Here is an 11893-nt window from a genome sequence, read left to right as displayed (position 1 = left end):
CTTGGACCAGCGGGGTATGCAGATGGCCCACTTCCTGTGTTTCAGGGCGGCAGCAGCAGGCCCTGGGAGCGCTGAGTGGATAGGTGGCTGAGTAACTCATGTGGCTCAGAAACTATAGCCTCAGCACAGGTGCGGTCCCAGGTTAGGAGAGACCAACGAGAGCCTGGCCTCCGTGTGTTCCCTGGCTTTCCTGTCCATCCTGATTTTACCCTGTTGGCAGGTTTTGAGATGATGGGTGCATTAGGGCTGAGTTGAGCAAAGGTGCCTTCATGGTCTGAAGCGGTCACTTCAGACAGTGATTTTTTTCTTCAAAAGGCAAGGCCAAGACTGCACCATATTCCCAGGGAGCCCTCTTTCTAGGCAAAATGCTAAAAATTGATCTTTTTTTTTTTTTTTGCAAACGGTAGGCAGCTACAGAGGAACAGTGGTTAAGAGGACATAAAGGGATGCTGTCCTTAAGGGAGTGGCATGGATCCGTGTCTGTCCTGGGTTGGTGGTGCCCACTGCACCCCTCTGGAGACGGGGCCTGGGCAGGAAGGTGGCTGGAGTCTGGGCCAGGACGCACTTTTGTGTTTCCAGCAGGTGGAAACCACAGCTGTTGCAACAAGAAGATTAAGTGGCTTTCTGAGGATGCTTGCAGATCGGCTGGAGGGCACCAAAGAACTGCCTTCAGCAGACATGAAGAAGGATTTTGCCGTGAACAGACTCCCACCTTACTGTACGGGGGACGGAGCAGAGCTTGTGACACCAGGTGGAGCTTGCCGGCTCTTCTAGGGGGTCAGGGGCTAATGTGGGGTATTTTGATGCTTTTCTGGGCGTGCACTTCTTTGAGTTGGCGGGACGTATGAAGCATTTCAGGGTGAACGTGAGCCTGTCCTTAAGTGTGTTGAGGTTGGACAGGACACACTGCTTGATGGGGAATGAGAACCCTGTGGTTTGGGGTGAGGAGTATGTATTTATGGCCGCTCTGCAATTCATCATCTGCAGGAAGTTTCAAGAACTTGAACACTGCAATAATCTTGTTGGAAATTAGCTCAGGGATGGGTAAAACGTTGCCATCAGCAGGTGAACTATAAGAATTCACAGGCTCATCACAGACCTTCCTCAAGTCCCAGGTGACTACTTGTGACAGGTTTAAGTTACAGATGATGTGGATAGACTTCTGGGCGGATGGTGATACCAGTGTTCTGGGGCACAGACTGCACCATGCTCCTATAGTCGATCAGAGCTGGGTTTATTGACTTGTAACAGGGGAGATAGCACGCTGCTGGGGACTGCAGACATCTCAGTAAAAGGAGAGCAGGAAAGGATTTCTAGGATTTGGGTTTGAGTTAGGTGATTTCAGGAGGGTTCAGGAAGTCGGGCTTTGCTCTGGGTTGGATGCTGTTGGGAAACAGAGATTCTCGGATTGGGTCTCCTGTAAATCCTAGTTGTGGTTGGTAGCAGGAGGAGTGAAGTGAGGATGGAGTGACCACTGGTAAAGCAGCAGGTCCTCAGGCCAGCCAGGAGAGGGGCACGTGTGGTCACTCAAGTTTTCTAAAAGCCTTATCCATCGCCCATGGAGGACCAGCGAGACACATAATCTACAAGGTCCCTTCTAACATTCATTCTATGTACATTTTTATTGTAGTCTGAGGTGGGGAGGAGGTTAGAATGTTTTTGATGCATCTACTCAAAACAGCAATTTTCCCAGCACATAGTTTAATCTTTAGCAGAACAGTTCAGTTCTGAGTATCAGCTTATGTCCCAGGATATTTCATCTGAAGTTTCCCTTGTCTTAGCCCTTACTGCCAATATTAAGTTCCCTCAACTCTGTCTCCAACCAGATCACCCTGTCAGGCTGGTCTGTCTGTAGTGGCTGGTTTTTTATTAAGTTAAATCCAATCTAGGAAAGAGAGTTGTTTCTGTGCACTTTATTAGGTGGCTTTTTTTTTTAATGACATAGCGCTTGACCTCCCTAGACTGAATAATTCGCCGTGGTCACTGGAGGGCTGGTGCACTTGGAGCTCAGGAAGTCCTTTCAGAGTCCACATGTGGAGGCGGCCAGGGATAGAAACTGGAGCCGTGAGAGCGCTCCGTGCAGAAGGCGGGGTGGCCCAGTCTGTGCTGTGATAGTGTGCGCTCCCCAGGTACCGGTGATGGCCCTTTGATGAACTTACAAACGTCTGTTGTTACTTATCTGATTGACATCTGTCTTCAGTGTAAGAATGTGGTCCACTGGGATGTAAGCGGTATTTTTAACATCACTGTGAACGTCTGAGTTGGAGCAGATGCCCCATGTTTGGATTCACCTGCACATTAACTAATTTCCCCAAACAGTTGCTCCTGCAAACAAGTTTGAGCCTGCTTTCTCTCTGGGTTTCCTAGGTGGACAGTTCCCGGGGTTGGACAGCACAGTGAGGCTGCAGTTTAGAGACCACGTGGTCCTCACCGTAGGACCCGATCAGGACCCATCCGTGAGTATCCAGAAGGGAAGAGGGTTCCACTCAAGGCGTTTCCGTCGCAGGCCTCAGGTTATCAGGCTGACAGGTGGCCCTGCCCGCCTCCTCTGGGAATCTTCCTCCTCACAGTTGGGTCCCATCGCTCTAGATCAGATTATACCCAGATCTCACTGCTCTGGTTCCAAAGTTTCCTGCCTGTTGGGCATTTGAGGGTTTGTCCTTAGCCCCACAGAACTGTGCTTCTTCCCCTAGTGATTAATGTCTGGTCTCTGCCTCCTAATTAGGGCTAGGTTGCCTTTGCCAAATTCTCAGTATAGGTTTCTGGTCTTGCTCTGGGGTGGGACTTCTGCCTTTATGAAAGTGCCCCTCACAGCCCTAAAGCCCTTGGGAGTTCTCCCACGCCTGCTGGCTTCACCCTGGTCCTCCTGCTCAGCTTTCTTGGGAGGGGCCCGTGAATGACTGGTGAGGTTGGGAGTCAGGGGCACCTAGATGTCTCCATAACCAGACTGTTCTAGCCATCAGGGCCAAACCCTGTGAAAACTTAATATATAACATATATGGAAACCTTGAGATTATATATTCCCACAGCCTCATTTAAAAGGAAAAAAAAAAAAAGCTAGTTATTTTGATAATCAGTTAGTTTGAGGCATTTATTCTATATTTTAGGTCAGTGTTTGATCCTCATCTAAGAAGTGATAAGGAATGACCCAAGGTGCTGGAAGAGACAGTAAACTTCTCTGTAGGGCGGATACAGAGGGAGGGGAAGCCTACGATAAGTGGAAGGAAGGTTTTTGTAGATCACATGGCTGATATTTAGAATTAATATTTACTCTGTGGTGTTCATAAATTGAAAATTTATGTATACCTAGGAATATTAAATTTTTTCTGATGCACAAAGAGTGCAGGTATGGTTAAATGAAGAAACTTGAATGTTTCATTGGTAAGTTGAAATAGAAATGGTTTTTTCATTAAAGTTTCTGAAGGAGCTGTTATCTTTTGAAAAAATGACTTACAAGTGCTTATTTGCTACATACAGATAGTAATCTATGAGAACTATAAAAAAAAATTCATTATACATTGTATTTATGTATCTACATGTTTACATCTCAACTTTTTGCCAGGAAGATTCTTTAGTATTCAATAAATTTCACTTAAGCACTGAGGCATTGAGATTTTTCTTGGTATTGCCCTATATTACTGGAAAAGCCTCCTAGCATCCCAGTGGGCAGTATTTTGTTGTTGACAGCTTTTTTTTGTTTTTTTGAAGGATGAAACTCGAGAGAAGATGGTTTATGTCTATCATTCCTTAAAGAACAGGAGAGAGACACACATGATGGGAAATGAGGAAACAGAGGTTTGTTCCAGCCCAAAATGCACGTCTTTGCTGTGGTTGGTGCTTGGTGGGAGGACTCTGTTACCTCTGATGTATGGGTAATGGGCTTTTCTGTGACTGCAGTGTGGACTTAACATTTCACAAATTGACAGCCCTTCACAGGGATAGTTAAGGCAGACATTTCTGTAATATATAAACACCTACCCACTTTAAAAGACACTCGCATGGGACCTGTGGCCTTGCAGGGGAGGTGTAAAGTAACAAATAAGCAGCATTTCAAATGACTAATATTTCTTTTAAGACTTTTTATTCTAATGTATTTTGATTTGGCGAGTAGGGGCTGTTTCTCTGCAACTTTGTAAAAAAAATTTGGGCCACACCCGACGGCTTATAGTATCTTAGTTCCCTGACCAAGGATCCAACCTGTGGCCCCTGCATTAGAAGGTGGAGTCTTAACCACTGGGCTGCCAGGGAGGCCCCAAGTGACTAACAGGCCTTTCATGAAGTCTGAGTTTTCACAAGGGAGTCATTGCCTTTTATAAGTTATCTAATTATAGTTTGTAGTTTTTGTAAATAGCTTACCTGTAACAAGTTTCATTCTTATGAAGGGTCTCAGTAATGACGCATTGAGAAGTACGGAAACGGCACTTAAATGACTGGCTCGTCTTTTTTCAGCCTCATGGACTTCGCTTTCCTCTATCACATGTGGATGCACTAAAGCAGCTTTGGAACAGTCCAGCTATTTCTGTCAAGGACCTGAAGCTGACTACAGATGAGGAAAAGCAAAACCTGGTCTTATCCCTCTGGACAGAATGTTTAATCCAAGTAGTCTAGCCTTTGCTGCTTTAATAGTGACATGTGTGTGTAAAACACTAGACACTTGATTCTGCAGAGATTTGTGTGCTGGGACTCCTGTCGCTTTGAGCCAAGGACACGATGACTGTACCTTTCCTTACCTGTGTGGTTAATAAAATGAGATCTACCTCTTACAGGTCATCAGTTGGCCATATGTGCTAACAGATGTACATGGAAGAAGAGAAAACTACTCAATGTCCCAGAAAGTGACAAAAGCCATATTTCGACAAGTTTATTTAATCCAGTGTGGTAGAAAAGGCACAGCTCCAATAAAGGTATCATTTAAATTTAACTGTCATTACCTGGTGTTCTTTGGAAGAAATAACTTCTTTAAAGAGCCTCACTGGCTCTAGAAAAATTTTAAACAATTAACATGAAGAAAATTTTTTAACTTGGTTTTTTACAGTGAAAATATACATACCATACCTCTGTGTATACACAAGCCCCCCCCACCCCCGCCATTAAAATAAAGTTACCCTAAAACAAATTTCATTAAATAATACTGCCACATTTAATAAGAGGCACTCACATCTATGGGCAAGGGAGTTTTACAGGTGTTGTTTGAAAGATTATGAAAGAGCCTGAGATTGAAGGAAGAAAAATCCCCAATAATATTTACATGGAAAGACCAAGTCTCTATATAAAATAGTCAAAATAGTGGGTCTTTGAGTTTAAACAGCTCGCTGTTACTTTACATTCTAAAGTGCATATAGATTGATATTTTTAAAAATATCACTGGAAAATTTAATCTTTCTATAGAAAAATAGAGCAGACTTTTTTTTCAGCTTTACTGGCAAAAGTTGGGGATGAAGAAAACAGTTATCTCAGTGTAAATTTAAAACCAACTTAGGAGGGAAAAATGCTTGAGAATTCTATAGTGATGGTGGTAATGCTTACTTGAGACTTAAGTCCAAGACAACATCCTACCTGATTTTGCTTGAATGAAAGCTATTTAAAATGGAAGTAAAAAACTGAGTTTCTTGTCACATTTTGTAAAGGAAGATGGTAGTCAAGGCTGAAATACTACTTGGTTTTAACTTAAAATTTCCCTTTACTTTAGGCAAAGGGAAATTTATTATACGTAGGTGAGAGTCCTTCCTTATAAACACTTGAGGGTAGATCAGGCGAGGTCAGCACCAGGATAGGAGTGACCCCTGGTTAGTGTTGTCATCCGAGAGAGAAAGGGCAGCCACAGGCTATTTGTGCATTTTTAGTTTAAAGGATCAGGCAACAGTAAACACTCCGGTACCTGCTGAGGTCCCTTCCTGGGGTGAGTTACAAGTGTGAATACTTATGGTACTTCATATAAAAGCTTCAAGAGAGAACTTTTAATGTGTATCTAATACAGTAGCTTAATAGTAAGGTTTATTAAATATGTTTTCAGATATTGCGAAAAAAGTATTCATCTTCTTACAAGCATGACTTGACCTGTAGGACTTCGCTTCCCTGTGCCTGGCACTCAGCCACACACTTAGCTGTTAATAACTAATACAGGGTGATAGCGTCAGCAGTGTCCTGTGACTATCGGGAATAGGATTTGTGTTTGGTAGAAAGGAGAGAAAACAGACTTCAAAAAACCTGCTCACCGAAGCTGGAGATCAAGCGGGAGTAGAACCTTCCACAGAGATCATAACGCGTTCTTCACAGGAACGCTGAATAGCTGGCAAGATGATTTTGAGCTCTTCATGGTGAAGAGCAACCGTCTTCACGGTTGGGGGAGAAGTCCGCTCCGCCCGGCGGCCCCAGGGCCTGGGACGGGCAGGCCCTCTCCACGGGGCCTGAGGGCCCTCCTGCCTCCATGCGCTCCAGGGACCCTGCGGACTCTCTCACAATATTTCAATGTCCCATTTCTGTGTTTCTTCTCCCTCCAGGGGCTGGTTTACAATTACGTGAGTTTTGTCATAATAATTTCCTCCTAAAATAGCAATTCCAAAAGGAAAGATTAATTTGTTCACACAGGTGCTTAACAATTTCACAACTGTCAGAAGACTTTTGTTCAGCCCACGTGCTGGTGGGGTAAATTCATGTGTCTTTATAAAAGCGATGGTCTGAAGTGGGAAACTGAGGTTAAACAGGTGTAGCCGTTCACCTCAAACCGGACCTCACAGGAGTGACTGAAAAGCTAAGCAGTATAACATAGAGATGTATGAGTGATGTGCCCAGCAATGGGATTCTTAGGCACACAGTGCTCTGAGCACTGTCCTCCTCTGTCACACTGCATGTTCGTTTCTACACCAAGAGTGGCGATGACTAACCAGTGCTGAATAATATTGGCCCTGACCTTGTTGAGTTCAAAAGTGAGTTTAAATGATACCCACTATAAATTTTAAGAACCACACAATTCAGAACAGAAAGTCAGAGATGTTTCTTTAGGGGCCGGATGACATGTTACGGTTGGTGATGCTTCAAATTTCGAAATGTTCTCAAAGATCACGTAGCAAATGAAAATTTTACCACTGTACTGATAAACACCATCATAGGCTTGGTCCTTAGGCTTTTGATCCACCTATAGCTAATTGTTTTGCTTGTTGTTTGTTAAAATGGCATATCAGCTTTTTCAAGTATAATTAAAAATGACTTAATATTTCCCTTATACATAAGGACTTCTTTCACCCAGGAGGAGGTGGAGGTTTGGAATTCAAAGTGAATATCCAAGGACACAACACACTGGCTTTGGTCATAGGCCTACCTTTAACATCAAGGACCAGCTGATCACTGAGGTAGGAGCTGATGGTCCCGTTTCTGTTCAGTCTCCACTTCTGCCTGAACTGCCCGTGTTCTGTCCAGAGGGCGACTTTAGCTCCAGGTGTGTCTCGACCACCGATGACGTCCAGACACGTGTCACTGGCCTGAAAGGTCAAGAAATACATCGGCAGTACTGCATGTGCTCAAAGCAGCTGGACGGAGTCCTTTTTCTTTCATGTGAGTAAATCAGACAAGCCCGTCTAAAAAGAAAACAAGATCTAAAACCAAATCTAAAATTATAATCTCAGTCCACTTTTTCAGTTGTTATGGCTGAGGGGAGGCAATAGTATGGAAATGAACCTACTGAACTAGAGGTACTTTTTTTTTTTTTTCCTGGGATCCCTTGAATCTCAAACTGCTGTGGATGAAAGGAATCATAATTTTCCATGGTACAGATGAGTGTCAGAAAAGCACATATCATTTTAGAAATCATGTAAGTCTCGGTATGGTGGTGGTTCAGTCACTAAGTCGTGTCCAACTCTTGTGATCCCACCTGTCTGTAGCCCACTAGGATCCTCTGTCCATGGGATTTCCCAGCCAAGAATACTGGAATGGGTTGCCATTTTCTCCAGGGGATCTTCCTGACCCAGGAATCAAACCAGGGTCTTCTGCATTGCTTCCCTCATAGCTCAGTTGGTAAAGAATCGGCCTGCAATGCAGGAGACCCTGGTTCGATTCCTGGGGTGGGAGATCCCCTGGAGAAGGGATAGGCTACCCACTGCAGCATTCTTGGGCTTTCCTCGTGGCTCAGCTGGTGAAGAATCTACCTGCAATGATGGAGACCCAGGTTTGATTCCTGGGTTGGGAAGATCCCCTGGAGAAGGGAAAGGCTACCCACTCCAGTATTCTGGCCTGGAGAATTCCCTGGCCTCTATATGCATAGTCCATGGGGTTGCAAAGAGTTGGATACGACTGAGCGACTTTCACTTTCACTTTTGCATTGCAGGTGGACTGGATGGAGCCACCAGGGACGCCTGAGGTATTTGTTTTTAAAAGAACATCCAGATCTGACAACAGATGGTTAAATAAAGATTTGCTGAATTAGAATTAAACTCCAGGCAAGAGTCTGTGTTAGCTTAAATATATAAGGTCGAGCTTGTTTTTCTTATAAAAACATTGGGTGATGTGCTGGATACCCAGACAATAATTACATTTAAGTGCTTTTCATCTCTGTTGAAGCATAAGAAAGAAGTCGCTAGCCCACTGGTGATATAATAAAACTGGTGTCTTATTCCCCATACCATTAAACATAATAGAACGGGTACAGAAAAACAAAGAAACCTGAATTCTATTTTCTAAACTTCCTCCAAAAGCAGCAGCTTTCTTCTACCTTCATTGTCTGTTTCGAAGATGTGCTTAATTGCTCAGTCATGTCCAGCTCTTTGTAACCCATGGACTGTAGCCTGCCAGGCTCCTCTGTCCATGGGGATTCTCCAGGCAAGAACACTGGAGTGGGTTGCCATGCCCTCCTCCCGGGGATTTTCCCAACCCAAGGATCGAACCTACGTCTCCTGCACTGCAGGCAGATTCTTTACCAGCTGGGCTACCAGGGGAGCCCGTTTTGAAGATGAGAAAGGTTCAATTCAACGTGTTTGGAATCACAAAGACAGCTCATTTGATCTGGGCCACAGAGCATAAGAAACGTCGCAGAAAAGCACACCATCCATTTGGCTGCGATGACTTTTATCACTAGTTTTAAAAAAACCATTTAGTATGTATTAGTCTTTTTACTTTAAAACAGAATTTTTTGCTAGAGAAAGTTTAGTTTATAAGTCCATTTCACCTCAGTGCTTCAGTAATATATGTCAATGTTTTTATAATCATGCAGCAAACTATTCATAGGAAGTTGCATTAATTGCATCATGCCATTTGATTTGGGAAGATCCTGTTTTCTAAAAGGCCAAAGATCAACAAGCAGGCTATACGATGGATGATGGATCGGTGGGGCTGGTTACCTTGGATTTAAAGAGCCCTCGGCAGTAGTGCCAGATCTGAGTATTCTTCCCGCTGTAGGGAGAGATGCACACAGAGGTCGCCCTGGTGTCGGCCACGTTTCCGGTGACTGTTAGGTACCCATTCTGGGCTCGGTTCCTTATTCTGATGTACACTGCGGGCTGTGGCAGGAGGGGCAGAGCCAGTTAGAAAAATACCTTTTGAATCTGGAAATCAGCCCTTTCCAAGGGAAACTTGAAGGAAACATGTAGAAACAGAATTTAGCTTATTTATATCCGTTTCAAATTTTCCACTAAAAAGTCCTTACACCACTGAGCACATACCTTAAATCGTACAGTCTCTATTGTCTTTTCTGAAATACACTCTTGGGAAGGTGAAAGGTAATAGTTTCATTCACTCACATTCCGCTATGACAAGGGCGGGTGGGGGGCGGGGTGCAGAATTAGGGACTTAATGAGGTTCATGCAGTAACTACTATGTCCTTGCGGGTCTGGGGAAGGCTGGGGGAGTAAGAATAAGGGCAAGGTACTGCCTCCATGGGTTGAATAACAATCGAGCAGGCAAGGTACAATAATAAGACACATTGGCTTGTGCTATGATTAAGTGCCAAATGACTGCTGTGGGAGGTTGTGAAAAACCCAGGTGGCTGAGGGCCCTCTGGTAATTTTTTTGTTTCTATTTATACTTTGTTGAAATTGACCTTGATATTTCAAGGAAAGAGGCCTTGCATATAGGTGGTCGCTGTGTAGCTACTCAAAAATTGGGTAACAAAGAATTTCATCTCTTGGGCCTGGAATATACAGGAAGTTTTCAAATAAGATACTAAGTCTAGGACTTGCCTCTAAGGATCACAGTTACTGTTTATTGAGACTTAGTCCTAAATGCTTATCAGAATCAATGACCAGAACAACCCTTTAAGAGAATACAAGAGACTTCCCTGGTGGTCCAGTGGTTAAGACTCCACAGTTCCACTGCAGGGGGCACGGGTTTGATCCCTGGTTGGGCAACTAAGATCCTGCATGTTGCAGGGTATGGCCAAAAATTAAAACCACAGGGAAACACCACAGGGAAAACAGAAAAGAAAGTATAATTCTGACCTGCTTTCTTACAAATAAGGGTAACACAGATATGGAAAAACCAGGTTTGCCTGTACCAAAACCCTCCCTATTCACCCTGATGCTCTAAGGCCTGTGCAGAGATACACTCATTACTCTGAGACATGGGGAATAAGAGACCAAGTCCAAAGTTGGCAGGGGAATAGGAGGATAAAAGAATGAAGCACGTGACTGAAGCACCCCAGAAACTATTCTCTCAGCCCCAGGACTTAGGCCTCCAGTCTTAATGTGATACAGGACACTCAATATCCCTGCCTTGGATCAGATGTTGGCATCCCACTTAGAACCTCGTCAGATACCAGTAACACATAATCTGTTACTGAATAAAGAAGTACTTTTCAAGCTGAGAAAGAAAGAAAGAGCTAGGGAAGTGCGACAGGGCATTATGGTAAGCCCACCAATGAATATTCTATTTTGACGTTTAAGATCGATCAATGTGAGGCCCGCTGAGGTTTGGTAAATTGGTGTTATGTTTAGCCTTCCTATGGATATAAACATTCTGGGCACTTCAGTTCAGTTCAATTGCTCAGTCGTGTCCGACTCTTTGCGACCCCATGAATCGCAGCACGCCAGGCCTCCCTGTCCATCACCAACTCCTGGAGTTTACTCAAACTCTTGCCCATCGAGTCAGTGATGCCATCCAGCCATCTCATCCTCTGTCGTCCCCTTCTCCTCCTGCCCCCCCAATCCCTCCCAGCATTAGGGTCTTTTCCAATGAGTCAACTCTTCACATGAGGTGGCCAAAGTACTGGAGTTTCAGCTTCAACATCAGTCCTTCCAATGAACACCCAGGAATGATCTCCTTTAGGATGGACTGGTTGGATCTCCTTGCAGTCCAAGGGACTCTCAAGAGTCTTCTCCAACACCACAGTTCAAAAGCATCAATTCTTCGGCACTCAGCTTTCTTCACAGTCCACTCTCACATCCATACATGACCACTGGAGAAACCATAGCCTTGACAGACCTTTGTTGGCAAAGTAATGTCTCTGCTTTTTAATATGCTGTCTAGATTGGTCATAACTTTCCTTCCAAGGAGTAAGCATCTTTTAATTTCATGGCTGCAATCACCATCTGCAGTGATTTTGAAGCCCCCAAAAATAAAGTCTGACACTGTTTCCACTGTCTCCCCATCTATTTCCCATGAAGTGCTGGGACCAGATGCCATGATCTTAGTTTTCTGGGCACTTAAATAAGCAAATAAAAGGACAGTTTTCTAAATCTGGTAATGTAAAGCAGATGAAAAAGATCTCTTACTTGGTAGAGTGTTTTAACTGTTTCAAACCACTATTTCCATATTCACAGTGCAACAGTAAGGTGTTTAAATTCCTGTAATTCGTAAGTCTATGAATCATAGTTCTATAAGTCTCCCACAGTTATTAATTCTGGAGGCTTCACTACATCTTTACAACAGTTTCCTTACCTTGTACATGTAAGAAAACAGGTATGATCTT

The 11893-nt window shown here is 43.9% G+C and overlaps 2 protein-coding genes across 9 annotated transcripts in view; one reads left to right on the top strand and one right to left on the bottom strand.

Annotated features, from left to right (window-relative positions):
- Window positions 1–4927, top strand: part of RIOX2 (ribosomal oxygenase 2) — a 32381-nt gene extending 27454 nt beyond the window's left edge. For 4 of the 8 annotated variants that reach the window (XM_043448671.1, XM_043448667.1, XM_043448668.1 and 1 more), the window contains 4 exons: window positions 580–751; window positions 2368–2456; window positions 3709–3795; window positions 4450–4927. In XM_043448671.1, the coding sequence (XP_043304606.1) occupies window positions 580–751; window positions 2368–2456; window positions 3709–3795; window positions 4450–4608 (507 nt within the window). In that variant the 3' untranslated portion in view covers window positions 4609–4927. Of the gene's footprint in view, window positions 1–579; window positions 752–1961; window positions 2130–2367; window positions 2457–3708; window positions 3796–4449 lie in introns of those variants that run through there. The other 4 variants (XM_043448672.1, XM_043448669.1, XM_043448666.1 and 1 more) reach the window with 2 other exon arrangements.
- CRYBG3 (crystallin beta-gamma domain containing 3) overlaps window positions 4847–11893 on the bottom strand; it is a 123473-nt gene continuing 116426 nt past the window's right edge. The window contains exons 20-22 of the mRNA XM_043448664.1: window positions 9330–9488; window positions 7319–7478; window positions 4847–6544 (exon numbers count right to left, since the gene is read on the bottom strand). Of these exons, the coding sequence (XP_043304599.1) occupies window positions 6456–6544; window positions 7319–7478; window positions 9330–9488 (408 nt within the window). The 3' untranslated portion in view covers window positions 4847–6455. The remainder of the gene's footprint in view (window positions 6545–7318; window positions 7479–9329; window positions 9489–11893) is intronic.

This window comes from Cervus canadensis, chromosome 27 (assembly GCF_019320065.1).
Source record: "Cervus canadensis isolate Bull #8, Minnesota chromosome 27, ASM1932006v1, whole genome shotgun sequence".
Taxonomy (NCBI): domain Eukaryota; kingdom Metazoa; phylum Chordata; class Mammalia; order Artiodactyla; family Cervidae; genus Cervus; species Cervus canadensis.
Note: the sequence above shows the minus strand (reverse complement) of the source record. Positions and strands in the feature narration are given on the sequence as shown.